Here is a 21,135-nt window from a genome sequence, read left to right on the forward strand (position 1 = left end):
ATGAGCTATGTAACATGATGTGGGGGCGGGGCAGCAGAGCTTGTGCTGGTGCATGTGAAATCCACAGGAACGCCCACAGAGCTGAGTAATCATGAGAAACAGTGAGTGAATCTCATGGAAGAGCATTTCTGAGTGCATGTGAAGCAAAGCTGATACCAGTAAACTAACAAGTGCAATTTTATTATGTGCTGCATTACAGTAAGATATGGGGTTACTGATTTTTAGTGCACAAAGGTGCCCATAGCCTTTAAGACTCATCCCTGTAATGCAGGAATAGCATAACAATGTGCCGGAGAACAGTCGAGTAGACAATGAAAGCTCAATATATACCCATAGTGAAGATAGTCTGGTCCGCTCAGTGAAAAATAAACTCGAAGCTCGTTTCTCCACTAAGCTGGCTTCGTCAGGAGGCCACCTTCAGGCCTTTTAAACCTTAGGTGCCGAGGTCAGTAGCCATATAGAATGAATCTTCATGAACAGTAAATTAACTCCTCTTTTACTAAGTTACATACAAATATTACTGAGTTGCAATCTCTTCTGCTGCCCTCAGCAGAAATCTTCAAGTATTCCTTTCTGGTTCAGTTTCTTCTGTTAATTTGTATTGTGGGAAATACCACCTTTACATTAGGCGCTATGCAGTGATCTAATGAAGGAAAATCCAGTTATCCTTCTTCATTTTAGGATCTCAGCTAAGTGGTACACGAGGAATAAAACTATTTCTGGCCATTATATCGCTTGCATTTGGAATTTTTTAGCAGCTTTGTGCATGGTGTAACTAGTTTGCAGGTCTTTCTGACATGATGGGTGGAGACTAGCCGCCATCCACTGCACACAGAAAGAGGAGAATCTCCTTCCTAACTGTCTCACAGTCACTCAGAACCAGTCCCAAGATATTGGTTACATTACAGAAAAGTACTGACTTGTATTTTTGCAAATGAAGCGGTTGTGCTGAACTATAACCTTCCTATATAGTGGTGCAGTCTCTTTGTCAGGCCCCCTCTATCTCACTGTGCTCTTGCTCACTCCGACCCTCTCCTTAGACTTGTATTGACGTGTGTAATATGATCTTACTGTTGAAACGTAATAAAGGCATTTTTCAAAGTGAACAGCAATTTACAAGGGGGGAGGTAAACGGCTGATAACACGAGAAGTAGACATTTCTCACTGTTACAACATATTACAAAGTTTCTTGTGGTTGCTTGGACTATTGTTTTTTTTTTTTTGTAAATTTGTGTCTTCTTTACATGTAGGAACAGAATGCAGTCTTGAAATATTCTGATCATTTGGGTACCCCACTGCATGGGATGAACAGCTCGCTGACAGCCCACCTGCGCAGTGTGTCCAAAGGAGAATCCCCAACAGTGTCTCCTTTCCAAAACTATTCCTCCCTCCACAGCCAGAGTCGCTCAGTGTCTTCTCCGAGTATCCACTCACGCTCTCATTCCCCCTCTATTTCCAATATGGCTGCACTCAGGTGAATAATGTTTTTGTTCAGTTACCACCTATGTAACATTACTCCTGTAGGATTTGTGTACTATAATTGCAGTATTGTTTGTTCCATTCATAGAAACAGGTGCAGATTTGCTTTAAAGGGGTTCTGCAGTTTGTTTAAACTGATGATCTATCCTCTGGGTAGATCATCAGCATCTGACCGGCGGGACTAAGCTCTGTTCACTTGAATGGAGCTTAACCCCACCCAGGCCAGTTGATACTAGTCATGACGTCACTGGGCCAGCAGTGACGCTGCTGGAGCGCCGCTGCCTTCTCAAACAGCTGATCGAGGGGGTCCCGGGTGTCGGACCCCGCCGGTCAGATGCTGATGATCTATCCTGAGGATAGATCATCAGTTAAAACAAACTGTAGAACCCCTTTAATTATTTTGCATTGACAAAAAATTTGTTTGTAACCCAGTAGTGGCGAATCTATGTCATGCGTGCCATAGATGGCATTCAGAGCCCTCTTTGTGACTCTATATGTGGGTGTGCATATTTGCACTATTACTAATGAGCGCTTCTATTGCTAAAGCCCGCCCATCAGAGCCGGTGACTTCACCGGGAACACTTCTTGGTGGAAGCCTCCGCCTAGCAGTGTGCCAATGTAAACAAAAAAAAGCCCTTGCCCTGCACTATACAGCACAGGACAAGGGAGAGTATTCGATGCTCATAATCCCTTTAAGGCTATATGCACACGACAGTTGTGTGTTTTGCGGTCCGCAAATTGCGGATCCGCAAAACACGGATGGCGTCCGTGTGCCTTCCGCAATTTGAAAAACTGCACAGACAGCCATTGATATAACTGCCTATTCTTGTTGGCAAAACGGGCAAAAATAGGACAGGTTATTTTTTATTTTTAGCGGGGCCACGGAGCGGAGCAACGGATGCGGACAGCACACGGAGTGCTGTCCGCATCTTTTGCGGACCCATTGAAGTGAATGGGTCCGCATCCGAGCCGCAAAAACTGCGGCTCAGATGTGGACCAAAACAATGGTCTAAGGCTATGGATACCTTTGGGACAATTTGTTTTATAATTGCATTTTTTGGGCTTAATATCATTTTTTCAATTGGTCTTTATTAAAAATGTTTAGCTTTTTCTGAGGCACAAGAGTTAAAAATCTGTTAAAAATAGTTCTTGCCTCATAAACTCTCATTAGAGCTCAAGTGTTATCAAACGGATAAGAGTATGGCTTAAATAAGTATTTGAGTTCAGTAGATCAGAGATAAAAGTACAGAGCCGACAGATGACGGGATTCAAAGAAAACGGTGACAACTTGCAGACAGACGTTTTAATTCTTGTATATATGAAACAGCTGAACATTTTTAATAAAGACCAATTGAAAAAATGGTGTGTAGCCCAGAATGAGTAAAATGCAATCCTAAAAAAAAAAATCCAAACAAACGTATGTGTTTCTCATAGTTGTTTGGGTGTTCCACAGAATGTTAATGTGATTTATATGACTCTCATAGGCCCATATGAATTAGTATCTCCATAAGTTAGTGTATGTGCATAAGTTTGTAAATTGGGGTTATGATACTCATTAGTCAGTTTATGATGGGTAAAGGGATTGATCTAGCACAGTAGTGTTTACTCACTGCGATCAGTGGTCTCGTGGAGGACCAAGCCGTCTCGTAAGCCTTCCTGCACGTGGCCCTAAGGAACTTGACAGTAACTCTGCATGCTTTGTGCAAGCGTTTTGTGGACTTGGATCGAATCAGTGCTGCCTTTTTGCACCTTTCTACATTAGATTATGTCTTCTGGGAGATGTAGCTCCACAACATGAAGGAGAGTTGGCTCGTCCAGAAATTCTACTTTTTTTGTTTTGTGTACTAATGATGGTCACAGTAAACGTATAGCATCCATTCTTTTCTAGAGCATTGCAGCGGTATTGATAGTAAATGATGGTGGTGCAACAGCAAAGCTAGGAGCGTTTCAGAGCTCCTGTCCCCTTTCCCAGTACCATGCAATCACCTCTGTTTTTATAATTACTGACTTACAGTATTATTTACAGAACTGTTGTTTCAGGCCCACGTCTCCCCCAGATGTGACAGTACTTGCTATATATCCTAGTCGGGGGTGATGTGTAGTTTCGCCATCCTCTGACTAGCAGCACAAACTGTTTTGTACTGGGTTGTATACTTCTTGAATATTCAGGTGCATGTTATTTAATATCTGCTTACTACAAAGTACTAAAATATAATAAAAATGAGCTTTCAATGTAACAGGAATAAATACACTGTAGAAAAGATCCCAAATCTTATACTACTTAGAAAAAGACTAAGGATATAGAAATCCTTAGTCATAGCATGTTGCTGAACGACTGTACGTACCCCCCAAAAAAATTAAAATAAAATACCATTTAGAGTGTTAAACCACTGAACTAGAGAGTTGAACACCTGCCAGTTTAACCCCATACACACCACACTAATGAAAGAACAATGGTTTTTGCCGTTCAGTATACTAATCTAAGTTCTATCTCAGCGAAGGGAATTGGGGATATAGTCAGAAAAGCTTGTAGACTGTTTCCTTTATAGACCAGAAGAAGTGTGAATGTAATGTACAGTTGGTATAATTTTTGAGCGTTGGCTAGAAAAGTTCTGGATTAACATGTACTAGATACTCTACAAACGCGAAATACCATTTTTTTTCTGCCCATACAGCCGTTCTCATTCACCTGCCCTAGGGGTGCATTCGTTTTCCGGTGTACAGCGATTTAATTTCTCAAGTTACAGTCCATCACCAAAGAGGCTAGGAACTTCCCATTCCCCCAACAGCACTTCTAGTGATTTCCTCTGTGCAGAAACCGAGCCCATTGTTCCAGAACTCTGCATTGATCACCTTTGGACTGAGACCATTGCAAACACAAGGTAAAGGTTTGAAAGTCAGCATCTGTGTACATGAGCAGATTTTGTTATCATCTGATGGTAATGCACAGTACTTTAATACTTTTACAGGGAAAAGAACTCTCAGGCTACAAAAGTATTTATGACAACAGATTTGTGTGGACAGAAGTACCTGTGCTTCCTTGTGGAGTCCCAGCATCAGCTGAGGTAAGTCTCCAAAACTACAGTGGGTGAATGCAGCTACCAACTCCGTTGAGGTCATTTGTTGAAAAATAAATATGGTGCAGGGAAATTAAAGGGGTTGATATGGATGTCCTGTCCTCAGTATCAGAATGATGGGGGCGCTGCTTCCTTTTCAAGACTACACTGCACCTTGTGTCACTTGTAGTGGCGGCGCAGTGTAATTACAACTGCTTGTCCAATTTGAGTGGGTAGGTCTTTAGTGTCTACCTACTGAACAACCCTTTCAAATGGTAATGGCGCATGGAAGCGTGTTATATTCATGTAATTGGGCAGACTAGATGGACCAAATGGTTCTTATCTGCCAACACATTCTATGTTTCTATGTAATATGTCACTTTTTCTGCTTTTAAACCTGTTATTTGGGTATAGCTGAAAATCTAAGATTCTTTAGGCTACTTTCACACTTGCATTGTTAACTCCGGTATTGAGATCCGGCAGAGGAGCCCAATACCGGAATTAAACAGATCTGTTTTGCTTTTTCTCAACAGAATGCATCCAAATGAATTGTCTTTGGGTCAGTTCTATACGGCTTTGTGATGTGGTACATTTATGTCCTGGAATGGTTTTAAGAATATATCCAGTTAGTCTTCTGAATGTGTTTCTTGCCAGCTGTGTAAAAGTGACGAAGATCAGTGTCTTGTGGCCTAGTCATCTATATGATGCCAAAAAGCCTCTCCTGCAAAGCTGTTAAAAGAAGAAAAAAAAATCACTGCTTCAGTGGTCTCTGCCAGTCCTGCAGCAATGCCACGTGACTGCTGCAGCCAATCCGTTTCAGTGCAACTTTAAATGCTGACAGCTGGGCAATGAGTGTGTGTGGGAGTAGGGGGGGCAATAGGAAAATAAAAAAAATGGCCATCTGAACTCCTTATCTGCAATGCAACTCATATGTTATTGCAGATGACAGTCCAGAATCGTGGGGCAGGTCCCCCTTTAGATGCCAGTGTACTTAGTCATAAAAATTCTTCTAAAAGCTCTTAAGAATGAAACCATATGTCTGGAATTTAGGGCTGATTCACATGACCAAGCATGGTCTGGGAAACTCAACCAGTGTGGCCACCGTGGCTCCCCTGACCTGAACTGACTGCACCATAGTGACTTATAATAAGTCAGTTCATATCTCATCTGTTGTATTGTACTCACATTTACTCACAACTAGGGATTAGTGAATTTTATATTTTGAAATTCGGGTTGTGGTATAATCTGAATTGAGTTATGGATTCCGTTAACACGGACCATAACGCAATTCCATGATGCAATGCATAACTGAATGCCTTTAGAGGCATTCCATTATTCATTCCGTCATAATAGAAGTCTATGGCCTGCATAACGGATCCGACTCCAGCATTACGGAAACCAGAGGGATCCGTTATGCAGGCCATAGACTTCTATTATGACGGAATGAATAACGGAATGCCTCTAAAGGCATTCTGTTATGCATTCCATCATGGAATTGCGTTATGGTCCGCAGTTAGGGAATTCTTAACGCAATTCAGATTATACCACAACCCGAACTTAAATTTCAAAATATGAAATTCGCTCATCCCTACTCAAAGCCTTAGATCTCTATTTAACATTGCAGCCACTGAACTGAATGGGGTTGCAGTGCAACTCGTCAGTTACCATGACCCTAGAATAGCAAAAAAAGAATTTAGAACTCTGGATTTTTTGCAATGCTTGGGTAGCAGCAATTCATAAGTCACGCAACCATGCTACACAGCGATCTTTGTTTGTGCAACGAGTGTCATTGCCATGAGCACTGTTCTAGCTTCATACACGTTCACACAGTGTCAGCATAAACCATTCCTGTCTTTCTAATAAGAGGACTGTTCTTTGTAGTCTAACTTGTTTATTGGTCAACAAGCTGTACTCTCTCTGCGTGGTGCGCGTGAGTGAGAGATTACAAGAATACAAATAGCATGTATAAGTATTAAGCATGGATAGCATGTACTATAACATTTGCATTGACAGTAAAAGCGCATGGTAAAATAGCTGCCTATACATCGGATTACATGTCTAGCTAACAGTAATAACAACTCCCTGAGTAACAATTACAGCTAGCTGAACAGCTCTGCATAACATTATGTCCCTGAAACAAAGGTCGATCTCTCACCAGATATGCTTTTACAAGGATGGTGAAGCTCGAGAAGGAGACATGCACAGGACACCTCAGTACTGTGTCCTGGAGACTGGAGACTTCTCTTTTCCAGAATGCTTTGCACTCCTGCAATGCAGTGCACCACACACAATGCAGTAATCTTTGTAACAGGAAAAACAAAGTGTAATACAACATAACACCGCTAGATGGTGCTATAACCACACTAAACACTTCAGAAATACCAAGACTGAGGCAGACTTGATCTGTAATGATTATCTAACCCTGCTGGGCATAACAAGCGCTGTATAGCTCCAGGCTAATTTTGTCTTGGTCCAATACTTTTTTTTTTCTTCTCCAGAATGGTGAAGTTTGAAGAGAGTAATGACAAGTCACAGCTTATCTTTGGTTCTGTCACCAATATATCAGCAAAGGATGCTGCACCAGTAGAGGTATGGTTACCTATTTATATTTTTCCTCCCCACCCCTTTGGGCACACCTGCGAAGGGAAGCATACTTACCTGCTTCTCGGTGCTGGCTCCCCTCTCCTTCTCTTCCTGCTGCTTACTGAGGATGTAAACTTCTGTTTGTCGCCGCTGCAGCCAATAGCTGGCCGTGGCATTGACCTGCTCCCCTTGTATCACATGACCATTTAACTTAACAGTGATTGGCTGTAGCGGAGTCAAAACTGAAGTTTACATCCTGGGAACCTGAGTGGAACAGCCAAAGAGGGGGAGGGAAGAAGCAGGGAGCTAGCCCCAGGAAGTAGGTAAGTGTGCTTTCTTTTCCAGGCCAACCCTCCACCCCCCAAAAAACAAAAGAAATAGGTGCATAATCCCTTTAATTATAAACTGTTCTCTTTATACTGCATTAATCACTGACTTCTACTGCCATTTATTTTCAGAGTATTAACACAATGGTAGTGTTAGAAAGCAATGGGAATTTGGTCCTGTACACCGGATCTGTACGGGTAGGTTTTATTAGCTGTGTCATTGACAGGACTCCATCGTATACCTCTATTTGATAAGTGGTAATTAGTCTGTTAGAATAAATATCCAACTTTTAATATCAAGTCATTTTTAGTTTAAGCGGATGTCCAGCTTTTACTAAATAGCCTATCTACACAGCCCCATCAACTTTCTAGTGGAGGAAGCTCGTTACTACAGCGCTGCTCCCGCCAAAGTCAAAGGGGGTGGTAACGAGCTCCCGCCGCTACAAGGTGGACGGTGCTGTGTAGTTCCTTCACTGACATCCAGCGATACCCACTGATACTGATCAGCAGGGATGTATTGGCTCCCTGATTAGCTAGTGAGTTAGCTCCTGGGGATAGGCCATCACTTAGTAATAGCTGGACAACCCCTTTAACCCTTCTGTAATAATCTTTGGCTGCTAATTTGGTGGTTTCTTTCTCCTTCCATTCTAAAGATTGCAGATTGGTTTGGGAAAAAACTGACTGCTTGAAACCCCCCTATTTCTGCTTTGGGAATGGTCATCAGATCATCAGTATTGTAGATGTTCTGCATTATAACCGCCCACTGAAAGCATACTTATGCTGTATTACACATTGACTCCAACCTGCTCAGAATGGGGGATCTTACTGGTTCTGTATGCTGTCATATTCTAGGTTTATTTGTTTGTGTTACAAAAAATATATTGAGAGGAATGCTTTATACCTTATTCTTTGTGCCATAGGTAGGAAAGGTTTTCATTCAGGGGTTGCCTGCCCCATCTCTCAGCATGTCAAATCCTATGCCGCGGCCAAGTACTCCTCTGGAGAGCATCAGCACCCCTACAAAACCGCTGAACAAGCATTTGGTTCCTATGGAAGAAGTGGTAAGAGTATTTGATATGAAGTCTACATTAATATAGTAAGATAATTTGTAAGGCTGAATAAAGCCATCTAGTTTCACCTGTTGTCCTGCAAAGTTGATCCAGATAAAGCCAAAAATAAATCATGAGTATGAATTAAAAAAAAAAGCCCCTTCCCTTGCCTACTTGGTAATAAGATTTACTACCTGGATCAACAACCCTTCTCCTTAATTCTTGTAACTATAGCTTATTATACTCAAGAAATGCATCTGGGCCCCTCTTGAACATGTTTTAAAGGATTGTCATTGATGACATATTGCTAGGATATGCCATCAATGTCAGATAGGTGCACATATCTCCAGAACGGGCTCCAGACAGTGAAGGAGAGCACACAGTGTACTCTCCATTCATTTCTATGGGTTTTGCAAAAATATCTGAGCAAGCACACTTAGCAGAGGATTGATAAGGTGAGCATTACTAGTTTGCTATTTTATGCCATTAAAGAGGACCTTTCACCTGGAAAAACATTGTCAAACTAAGTATGCTGACATATACAGCAGCGCCCGGGGATCTCACTGCACTTACTATTATCCCTGGGCGCCGCTCCGTTCTCCCGTTATGTCCTCCGGTATCTTCGCTCACTGGGTTATAGTAGGCGGAGACTTAGGGAACTTGGTTATAGTAGGAGGGGTCTGCCCTTGTTCTGCTGGGAGTCTCCTCCTACTAGGCTGTAGTGCTGGCCAATCGCAGCGCAGAGCTCATGGCCTGGGAGAAAAAACCTCCCAGGCTGTGAGCTGTGTGCTGCGATTGGCCAGCGCTGCAGCCTAGGAGAAGGAGACGCCCAGCAGCACAAGGGCAGACTCCGCCTACTATAACCAAGTCCCCTAAGTCTCCGGCTACTATAACCAAGTCCCCGAACATACAGGAGGACATAACGGGAGAACGGAGCGGCGCCCAGGGATAATAGTAAGTGCAGTGAGATCCAATGTTTTTCCAGGTGAAAGGTCCTCTTTAACCGCCTCCGGACCGCCTAACGCAGATCCGCGAGACGCGAGATGACGCGCTTAGCCGGCCCGCGCATGAGCAATGCGGGCCGGTATTTCTTCAAGGTGGGGTCGCGTCATCAGCTTGCCAGCCAATGATCGTGGCTGGCAAGCTGATGATTTTTAAAAAATCCAATCAAAAGCAAGATAACACATCATATTAGTAAATATGATGTGTTATATGGCTGCCCTGCTCCTCTGCTGGTCCTTTTGGTCGGTTGGATCCAGCAGAGGAGCGGGCTTCACAGTGAGTAGCACCAACACTACACTTTAGCCCCAGATCACCCCCCTGCACCCCAATTAACCCTTTGATCACCCCTGTCAATCACTAGTGAAAGGAAAAAAGTGATCAGTGTAAACTGTCACTTTTTTTTCCCACTGGTATTGACCGTTAGGTTTTAGGATAGTTTAGGCCCCTTGGTTAGGTAGTTTAGGGATCAGTTAGCGCCCAGCCCACCGCACCGCAGTCCCTTATTCGCTGATTATCACTAATCAGCATTTGTACTTTTATAGTATCGGAAAGTGATCAAAACTGATCACAGTCAGATCTATAATAGTATTCGTGTCACTTTAGTTCGCCCTTCACCCAAAACGCAGTGTTTGTCCGATCAGGCCTGATCGGTCGCCCACACGTGCGTTCCCCCACACCTGCCCCGCCGCAGTGACAAAAAATTATTTTTTTGATCACTGCACATTCACTTTACACGCGCTGTGGCGATAAAAAAAAAAATCAGTTTTGATATTTTTTTATCAACCGCAGCGGCCTCCGGTACTACGCTAGCCTCCCATTTGTAAGACAGGCTTGCTTTTTTTTCTTGGGTAGTCTCAGGGAATACCCCTAAATTTAGTTGCCCAAATGTCAAACAGGGGGTATTTTTCTGAAGAGGCCTACAGGCTTCTGACCCAGTTGGATGAGGAATGGGTACTCTCATCTGATGAATCTAGCGGGTCAGAATACGAACCTGTAGAAAGCAGTGGCTCTCTGACCCAAAGTTCGGACGAGGAGGCTGAGGTCCCTGATAGCACCAGGCGTACCCGGCCCCATGTCGCTAGACCACAGGTTGCGCAGGATCCGCTTCAAGGGCAGCAGAGTGGGGCTGGCGCTGTCGGATTACGTGGTGAGGCATACACCAGCAGCGCAGCCCACCCTGGACCTAGTACCAGCACTGCCGTACAACCTGGTGAAGTGGCGAGCACCAGAAGGGCAGTTGAAGCTGGTACGGTGGCACGTGCAGTAGTTACCCCGTCGCAGCCACCGCACAGACAGGCCCGTAGACCCCCTAGAATCCCTGAGGTGCTGGCAAATCCTGATTGGCAGTTCCCAACTTCAGCTGCACCTGTAGTTCCCCCTTTCACCGCCCAGTCTGGAGTTCGGGTTGAGACAGCTCAGATCGGTTCGGCCCTGGGATTTTTTGAGGTGTTCTTGACTGCGGAGCTCTTGGACATAGTCGTGGCCGAAACAAACCGGTATGCCACACAATTTATAACCGCCAACCCGGGAAGCTATTATGCCCAGCCTTTCCGGTGGAAACCAGTCCAAGTTTCCGAAATTAAAACTTTTCTGGGCCTTCTCCTCAACATGGGTCTAACCAAAAAGCATGAATTGCGGTCATATTGGTCCACGAACCCAATTCATCACATGCCCATGTTCTCTGCTGCTACGTCCAGGGCACGTTTTGAGGCCATCCTGCATTTCCGGAACTTTTAACGACAACACCACCTCCCGTCCCAGAGGCCACCCAGCTTTTGACCGGCTCCTCAAAATTCGGCCCCTCATAGACCACTTCAACCAGAAATTTGCAGATTTGTATACCCCAGAGCAAAACATCTGCGTAGACGAGTCCCTAATACATTTTACCGGGCGCCTTGGCTTCAAACAATACATCCCAAGCAAGCGCACCCGGTATGGGGTCAAATTGTATAAGTTCTGTGAAAGGGCCACAGGCTATACCCACAAATTTTGTGTCTATGAGGGAAAAGATCAGACCATGGAGCCGGTCGGTTGCCCTGACTACCTGGGGAGCAGTGTGAAGACAGTCTGGGACTTGGTGTCACCCTTATTCGGCAAGGGGTACCATCTTTATGTGGGCAATTTCTACACAAGTGTGGCCCTCTTCAGGCATTTGTTTCTAGAACAGATTGGCTGCGCGCGTGCTTCCCCCAACGGCCCGTTACCACCCGTCTTGCAAGGGGGGAGAGGGCTGCCTTGTGTAACCAAGAACCGCTCGCGGTGAAATGGAGAGACAAGCGCAACGTTTACATGCTCTCCTCCATTCACGCAGACATGACAATACAAATTGAGCGAGCAACCCGTGTCATTGAAAAGCCCCTCTCAGTCCACGACTATAACCTTCACATGGGAGGGGTGGACTTCAATGACCAGATGTTGTCTCCATATTTAGTTTCCCGCAGAACCAGACGCTGGTATAAAAAGGTGTCTGTATATTTGATTCAATTGGCTCTGTATAATAGTTTTGTTCTCTACAGTAAGCCTGGGAGAACAGGATCCTTCCTCAAATTTCAGGAAGAGATTATCGAGAACCTCCTGTACCCAGGAGGTTCCGTGGCCCCATCCACGAGTGTAGTTAGCCGTCTACACGAGCGACATTTCCCCAATGTCGTTGCCGGTACCTAAACCCAACCGTCACCCCGAAAAAGATGTCATGTCTGTAGCAGGAGTGGAATAAGGCGTGACACCCGCTATTTCTGTCCTGACTGCCCTGACCACCCTGCCCTATGCTTAGGGGAGTGTTTCCGGAAGTACCACAAACAGGTACACCTAGCATAGGGATCACATCTCACCAGGACAGGCACACAGGGCTATTAGGGCCCATTCCCACAGAGCTGCTGCAAACGTCTCCTTTCACCTGGGACAAAGTGCATAACGCACTTCGCCACATCTTTGGGCGATTTGCGCTTTGCACATTGTCCCATGGGGAAGGAGAGGTTTGTCCTATAAAGGTAAAAATAAATAAAAAAAAAATCACCAGTAAGCAAAAAGGTTAATGTTCAGTTCAAACAGTTAAAGTTTATATGTTCTGTTCAAAAGTTGATAAAATTATTGCGTTGCACCTTTTTACCTTCCAGGTGGACCTGCGTTTTTTACCTTCCAGGTGGACCAACCGATCGACTAGCTGCAGCACTGATGTGCATTCTGACAGAAGCATTGCGCTGCTGTCAGATTACACACAAGTCGAGATTTCTCCTCTGCAGTAAAATATACGTTTGCCGAGGCATATGAGCTGAGGAGGAGGCGGTGTTCCTATGCTTTGGCAAACATTTTGTATATAAAAAAATAAAAATAAATCCTGGCAATGATTTATTCATTCACATCGATTGATGTGAATGGAGAAATCTGGTTTGCCAGGGCATATGAGCTAAGTGGGTATGGATGTTGGGCGGAGCTCCTATGTCCTGGCATGGCAGACGCCTTTTCCCTCCTTTTTTTTTTTTTTTGGCAGAGATTTTTTCATCCACATTGATCGATGCGAATGAAGAAATCTGTGCAGTTCATTTTTTTCTTTCAGCCCAGAGGCTGAACGGAAAAAAATAATAATCTCATTACCTGTATGCTCAATATAAGGAGAATAGCAGAAACTCCTAATGCTGGCCATACATGTAATGATTGCGGAGACCCTCAAATGCCAGGGCAGTACAAACACCCCACAAATGACCCCATTTTGGAAAGAAGACACCCCAAGGTATTCGCTGAGGGGCATATTGAGTCCATGAAAGATTGAAATTTTTGTCCCAAGTTAGCGGAAAGTGAGACTTTGAGAAAAAAATAAATCAATTTCCGCTAACTTATGCCCAAAAAAAAATTTCTATGAACTCGCCAGGCCCCTCATTGAATACCTTGGGGTGTCTTCTTTCCAAAGTGGGGTAACATGTGGGGAATTTATACTGCCCTGGCTTTTTAGTGGCCCTAAAGCGTGAGAAGTAGTCTGGGATCCAAATGTCTAAAAATGCCCTTCTAAAAGGAATTTGGGCACCTTTGCGCATCTAGCTGCAAAAAAGTGTCACACATGTAGTATTGCCGTACTCAGGAGAAGTTGGGGAATGTGTTTTGGGGTGTCATTTTACATATACCCATGCTGGGTGAGAGAAATATCTTGGTCAAATGCCAACTTTGTATAAAAAAATGGGAAAAGTTGTCTTTAGCCAAGATTTTACATATACCCATGCTGGGTGAGAGAAATATGACACCCCAAAACACATTCCCCAACTTCTCCTGAGTACGGCGATACCAGATGTGTGACACTTTATTGCAGCCTAGGTGGGCAAAGGGGCACACATTCCAAAGAGCACCTTTCGGATTTCACCAGTAATTTTTTACAGATTTTGATTGCAAAAAATAAAAAATTCTAGGACTCTCCATGCCCCTCACGAAATACCTTGGGGTGTCTTCTTTCCAAAATGGGGTCACTTGTGGGGTAGTTATACTGCCCTGGCATTTTAGGGGCCCATATGTGTGAGAAGTAGTTTGCAATCAAAATGTGTAAAAAATGGCCTGTGAAATCCGAAAGGTGCTCTTTGGAATGTGTGCCCCTTTGCCCAGCTTGGCTGCAAAAAAGTGTCACACATGTGGTATCGCCGTACTCGGGAGAAGTTGGAGAATGTGTTTTGGGGTGTCATTTTACATATACCCATGCTGGGTGAGATAAATATCTTGGTCAAATGCCAACTTTGTATAAAACAAAATGGGAAAAGTTGTCTTTTGCCAAGATATTTCTCTCACCCAGCATGGGTATATGTAAAATGACACCCCAAAACACATTCTCCAACTTCTTCTGAGTACGGCGATACCAGATGTGTGACACTTTATTGCAGCCTAGGTGGGCAAAGGGGCACACATTTCAAAGAGCCTCTTTCGGATTTCACCGGTCATTTTTTACAGATTTTGATTGCAAACTACTTCTCACGCATATGGGCCCCTAAAATGCCAGGGCAGTATAACTACCCCACCAGTGACCCTATTTTGGAAAGAAGACACCCCAAGGTATTTTGTGATGGGCATAGTGAGTTCATGGAAGTTTTTATTTTTTGTCACAAGTTAGTGGAATATGAGACTTTGTAAGAAAAAAGAAAAAATCATCATGTTCCGCTAACTTGTGACAAAAAATAAAAAGTTCTATGAACTCACTATGCCCATCAGCGAATACCTTAGGGTGTCTACTTTCCTAAATGGGGTCATTTGTGGGGGTTTTCTACTGTCTGGGCATTGTAGAACCTCAGGAAACATGACAGGTGCTCAGAAAGTCAGAGCTGCTTCAAAAAGCGGAAATTCACATTTTTGTACCATAGTTTGTAAACGCTATAACTTTTACCCAAACCATTTTTATTTATTTTTTTGTATCAAAGACATGTAGAACAATACATTTAGCGAAAAATTAATATATGGATGTAATTTATTTTTTTTTACAAAATTTTACAACTGAAAGTGAAAAATTTCATTTTTTGCCAAAAAATCGTTATTTCGATTAATAACAAAAAAAAGTAAAAATGTCAGCAGCAATGAAATACCACCAAATGAAAGCTCTATTAGTGAGAAGAAAAGGAGGTAAAATTCATTTGGGTGGTAAGTTGCATGACCGAGCAATAAACTGTGAAAGTAGTGTAGTGCAGAATTTTAAAAAGTGGCCTGGTCATTAAGGGGGTTTCAGCTAGGGGGGTTGAAGTGGTTAATGGCGTAAAATATCAAACGAGTAATGCTCACCTTATCAATCCTCTGCTATTCCTGTGCCTCCACTTCTCATGTCCCCTTTCGTTCTTCAACTATGAGGTTTCTACACAGACTTGTTCACTGCAGCTAATGACTGGCTGCAGTGGTGATTTCAGTAGAGTCTGCTGCAGTGAATAAATTACTGCAACATGTTGATGTCACTACATCTTTACTGAAGGTAAGGATACAGAGACCAGCGGGGAAATGTGTTTAGCTTTTTACACTATTCTAAGCTTTTGGTGAAAATTTCAAGGGGTGGAGGAGGAATTATGGATGTATTTTGTTTATATATGTAGCTACCACATTTTTATGCTCTTCACCTGATTTCTGATTGAATTTCTCCATGAGTATGCTGTGCTGCTTATTATGGTAGATAAAATAGTCCCACAATTATAATTGTATTTTTGTTGTCTTTTCAGACAGGAATGCTGTCCCCAGTCCCTGAGCTCCGGGATTCTACCAGACTCCATGAGTCTAATTATATTGATGACTGCACTTTTCATCAATTTGGAACTTACATACATTCTGTCCGAGATTCTGTACACAACAGGTTAACTCTGGTGGGTAATGTAGTATGCTTCTTGCTGACAGACTCCTTTTAAAGGGGTTATCCAGTATCACAGGCTTTGCATCTCGGGCCTCTTCACATCAGTGTAGCAGAGCACAATACCAGACTAAACACAGGGACAGATGAGGCACTGGTTCTGGACGAAAGCGCCCATTGCTGTCTCTTCTTGGGCAACTCTATAAAGATTGTTTGGTTTTTTTTATGGTTATTTAGTCCATATTGATAGTGCTCATTGATGTTCAGGGTAGGCAGAGATTTATTTATGTTTATATAGGACTATTTTTTTTGCTGTAAATAATTACCACCTTTCGCATCAATTTTATGAGTGAACTGCTTTTCATTGGGTTTTATCTTTATTACAGGAGCTGACCAATGGGTCTATGGTTAGGATAACTATTCCAGATGTTGCTACGTCTGAACTTGGTAAGTTTCATGCTTATGTATGTAACCTGTTTTCTCGCCCAGTTTCCTTGGGGGACACAGAAGACCTTGGGTATAGCTAATCTCCCTAGGAGGCGTGACACTAAGAAAAAACTGTTAAGCCCCTCCTCCACAGCTATACCCTCAGCCTGGAGAGAGAGGCTGCCAGTTTTTTGCTTAGTGTCCAAGGAGGCAAGACACTCCCTGCTCTGCAGGGCTGTTTTCTCCTTGTTTAAATTTTGATTTTTACTTTTTTCTTTTTCTTTTCTTTTTGTTCCAGACAATCAGGGACAACAGAGTCGCACTAGACCTCTCTGTTTCTCCCGGGGTCGAGCTGCGCCAGTGCCGGTCATCCGCACTGCTGCCTCCCCCACAGAAGGCAAGGTGGACCAGGGCAGCCCAGCTCCCCTGCATCCCGCCAGCGCAAGGGTCGCCCGCACGCCAAGCCCCTCTTCCAGCGTCCTGCCACTACGGTGCCAGTAGCTGAAGGGGCGACCCTGCTGGAACTGACCGAGGGTGAAGACGGCTATGGTGAGAGATTGGCTTCTCCAGCCCTACGTCCCCCACCCCCCACCCCGGTCTCCTGCGTGACTGACCCCCATACTGGTAGCCTATCCAAGCAGAGTGGCTATTAGGTGGCCCTGCTGGACCTAGGCTGGTCCCTGGGGTGTCGCAAGGCGGCAGTCTGCTACAGCACTCACCCATTCCCTCTCCTCCCCTCCATAGATCATAAGCTGGCTGCAGGATGGAGGTCCGCGCAAAGAGGGGGCGCTTGCCGGTGCGCTGCTCAGGGCGCCGCAGAAATTTAGTCCACGCTTCGCGGCCCGCTGGGCCGCACCATCCGGTGCTCCTTCCCGGGCCCCTGACTCTTCCTGGCCGCGGGGTGGGCTCCCGCGGCCGGCGTTACATGTGCGAGCTATGCTCCAACTAGGCCGGCCGACCATCGGTTCGGTCGGCCGGACGCCGCAAATTTTGGCCCAGGCATCGCGGCCTGCTGAGCCGCATCTCACGCTCCTCCGGGTCCCTGATTCTTCCGGCCGCGGGGTGGGCACCCGCGGCCGGCATTGGCTGAAGCTGTGCTCCAACAGGCCCCGGCCGGCCGTCGGTGCATTCCGGCCGGGCGCTGCATTGTTTGTTCAGGCTTTGCGGCCTGCTGGCCGCAATTCCGGCGCTCGGGGTGGGCACCCGCGACCGATATGGGGGCTCCCGCGGCCGGTATGTGGGCACCCGCGGCCGGCTTAGGCCCGGCCGGTACTTCAAATGCTTGCGGCCCCGGTCAGCCGGGCGCCGCTAAAATTTAGGCCCCGGCTTCACGGCCTAATAGGCCGCAAATTCAGGCCTCTGGGGGGGGGGGGGCGGGAACTCTCCAAGCGCGAATTCTTCCCGCCTGGAGGTTCCCCCGCCCCCAAGAGTTCGCAGCGCCGCCCTCCAGGCCAGATGCCTGTTAACCCTTTGGGTACTGGCCGGCTCCTGATGGGCCTGTACGGCCTGTGCCCCTGTATGGTGGCCCCCCTTTCTGCCTCAGGGAGGCTGTGATGTTAAAAATAAATAAATAATAATAATAAATAAATAAATAAAAAAAAAATAAAAAAAAATATATATATATATATAATTTTGTTTTAAATAACTGGACTTGTGGGCTGCGCAGGACGCGGCAGCCTCATCATTCGGTATGCTGTCTGTAGGCATGCCCCCCTCTCTTGGGCGGTATGTCGCGCTCCCCGGCTGCGGCGCTGGCCAGGACATATTCCCCCTCCCGGGCGTTTTCTTGGCCCGGGATACGGCGCTGGTCAAGTGCATGCAAAAAATTTTTCTGGCCAGAATTCGTCACCCAGTTCTGGTGGCTGCAGGTGCATGGCCCTCCTTCCTAGGCGGAATACTGCACTCTCTCTGGCTGCGGCCTGGCCTTGTGCATGACCCCCCTTTTCTAGGCGGACTGCTGCACTCTCACCGGATGCGGTGCTGGCCATGTGCACGACCCCCTTCCACAGGCGGGACGTTGCACTCACTGGATTCGCTGCCGGCCATGTGCATGAACCCCATTTATAGGCGGAATACTGCACTCTCACCGGTTACGGTGCTGGCCATGTGCATGAACCCCTTCCATAGGAGGTATACTGCACTCTCCCCGGATACGGTGCCGGCCATGTGCACGTTCCCCTTCCATAGGCGGAACACTGGATTCGCTGCCGGCCATGTGCATGAACCCTTCCATAGGCGGAATACTGCACTCTCACCGGATACGGTGCCGGCCATGTGCGTGTACCCCTCCCATAGGAGGTACACTGCACTCTCCACGGATACGGTGCCGGCCATGTGCACGTTCCCCTTCCATAGGCGGAACACTGGACCTCACTGGATCCGTTGCCGGCCATGTGCATGACCCCCCCCCCCCCCCTTCCGTGGGTGGTGTGCCGCACTCTCACTGGATTCGCTGCTGGCCTTGGACATGTCTCCTTTCCTCAGGCGACATACGTACACTCTCACTGACTGTGTTTGTTCTCTCGCCAGTGCGTTGCTGGCCATGTGCATGGCCCCATCCATGGCGGGGTGCTCGCACTCTCACTGGAGGCGATCTGACCATGTGCATGACCCCCATTTCTGGGCGGAATACTGCACTCGCTGGGTGCGTTGCCGGTCATGAGCATGCCCTCTAACTTGGGTGGAATGCTTGCACTCCCATTGGAATCTGTGCTGGTCTTGTGCATGGCCACCCCTTATTCCATGGGCGGCATTTTGCACGCTCACGCGATCCACGGCTGTCCGTGTTTATGCGGTGCTGGACTGGTACACGTCCCCCTTCATTGGCGGAGTGGTGCACTCTCACGAAATTCGGTGTTGGGTGGATTTTTGCACAATCACTTAATGATAGAATAACCCTGTGCATGCCCCCTTTCCCTAAGTGTACCTTCCTGCGTTCTGCTGGACATGTGCGGCCATGGGCATGGCCTCCTTCTGGGCGGAATATGGTATGTCCTACTTTTCCGAAGTTGGTACTGGCCTTGGTATCCCCCCCTTTTTTGGGGCGGGCTTCTGCACTCTTGCCGACTGCAGTGTTGGCCAGGTACATTTCCCCCCTTTTTCTGGGCGGACTGCTTGCGTTCCATTGCATGACGTGATGGTCTTGTGCATGACTGCCTTTCAGGTTGCACTTTGCACTTCCGTTGGTACGGTTGGACTCTGGCTGATCCTTCGCTGAGTGACTATTTTTTGCAGTGAGCGGACTTTCTTGTGCGCTCTGTCCGTTGTTTGGGCCGGGTATGCCTTCTCCTCCCATGGGTGGGTTGGCCTTCTCACTGCTTACGGGGCTACTCGTACGTATGCCTCCCTTTCTCCTGCGACATACTTTTTTTCTCTTGAGATACGATGCTTGCAGCAAGCCTTGCGCTATTTCTCTAAAGAGCTCGTTCTGTCCACCTGTGTGAGCCTAAGGTGGTGTTCAACAAACAGCAAATGAATGCCCACTGTGTTCAAAGGTATATACCTTATATATAAGTAGACGAGCTCTACTTGTTCGCTACTGCACCGAGCTGGGTGGTACTCATTCCTTTCGTTGGCCCTTCCGCCCGGGGTGTGTTCGTGGTCCCTAGATACGTACCCATTCGTCCTCCCGCGGCATTGTTTCCCTGCGTTAGTGGTCACATGGTCGGAAGTGCTGTCTCAGCGTCCCTCGATTTCTGCGTTTTCTCTGGCGGGACTACGGTTCCCTCGCCTACTACCATTTCCTCCTCTTCAGATGTGGTGTGGTATGAGTCCTTCCGGTTGGCGCCCTCTGCGCTTCAGTCTGATCTGTTACCAGGTTCGGGCCGCTCTTCTCGGGAAGGTCACCCAACTTCTCTTGGGTGCTCGCGTACCCAGGTCCGGAGGACCTCCATCTTGGGTTCTTCAGGGTATTCGCCTTCTGCGAGGCGGTGAACCGGGCGTCTCGGTGTAGCGGGGTTCTGCTCTTGAGCTGTCCTATGGCTTTCCTGTTGCCCACCCCTCCTTTCGGTTGGAGGGTGTTATGCCGGCCTCTGTCTCGACTGCCTTTTCTCGCCGGCTCTGTTTGGCTCCCGCTCGGTACAGTTCACTCCGATGTGGCTTCTGTCCCGGCCACGCTTCAGGGGCTGTTCCTTCACTGCCCTCCCCTCTGGGGAGAGCATGGTTGTTCATGTGGATGGTTCCGGTGTTCCTTTTGGCCTCGTACTGTCTCCCTTGTTCACACTGGCTGTACTAGCTGTGTGCCTATTTACCGGGTCTGCCGCGTTCTGTCCTCCAGCTGGGTGCAGATTGCGTTTTTTCCATTCTCGGCAATGGTTCTGCTATGGACTTACCTTCTCGGTAACTTGGGAGGACTACCATTCGGTCAGGATTGTCCTTGGATCTCCCACACCGGGACTGTAGAGCGTCTTCCGTTCTGCCCGTTCTGCCCGTGTTACTGGTCTGCGCCTGATATTGTTGGGTTTTCACCCGCTTGCCCAGGCGACTCTAGCGGGCTCGTTAGTGTTCGCTCCTGGCCGTGTTTCGTCCAGGATCTGTTGTAGGACTTAGGGTTTTTACCTGGGGTTCTGTGGGAAGCTGGGCGTTTTCCCCTCTCTGCCTTTCTTTCTCCATGGTTCTGTCTTTCTCCAGTCCGGACTGGGACTGGGACTGGGACCCTGTTGCTTCAAGTGTCGGCGCTGTCCCTCCTCTTTCAGCGTTCCACGGCCCTCTGGGCCTGTCAAGACCTTCTTCCATGGAGCGGCTCTTGGGTTCCTTTTGTACTGCCCTCCGGTACCGCCCTGGGATCTACATACTGGGTTCTTGGCGCTCCTATCTTTCCTTTGGAGCCGTTACAGTAGTTCTCTCTACTCCTTCTGTCCTGTGCGGTTGTGTTTCCGTAGCCATTGGGTCTTTGACGGGTGCCTGAGTGGCGGTCCTTC

General features: G+C 46.7%; 1 protein-coding gene across 1 annotated transcript in view; it reads left to right on the forward strand.

Moving 5' to 3' along the window:
- ANAPC1 (anaphase promoting complex subunit 1) overlaps positions 1–21,135 on the forward strand; it is a 170,184-nt gene that overhangs the window by 38,111 nt on the left and 110,938 nt on the right. The window contains exons 8-15 of the mRNA XM_044292098.1: positions 1,251–1,474; positions 4,155–4,361; positions 4,449–4,544; positions 7,034–7,124; positions 7,577–7,642; positions 8,365–8,505; positions 15,666–15,806; positions 16,177–16,237. Coding sequence (XP_044148033.1) covers positions 1,251–1,474; positions 4,155–4,361; positions 4,449–4,544; positions 7,034–7,124; positions 7,577–7,642; positions 8,365–8,505; positions 15,666–15,806; positions 16,177–16,237 — 1,027 coding nt within the window. The remainder of the gene's footprint in view (positions 1–1,250; positions 1,475–4,154; positions 4,362–4,448; positions 4,545–7,033; positions 7,125–7,576; positions 7,643–8,364; positions 8,506–15,665; positions 15,807–16,176; positions 16,238–21,135) is intronic.

Source organism: Bufo gargarizans, chromosome 4 (genome assembly GCF_014858855.1).
Source record: "Bufo gargarizans isolate SCDJY-AF-19 chromosome 4, ASM1485885v1, whole genome shotgun sequence".
In the NCBI taxonomy this organism is placed as follows: domain Eukaryota; kingdom Metazoa; phylum Chordata; class Amphibia; order Anura; family Bufonidae; genus Bufo; species Bufo gargarizans.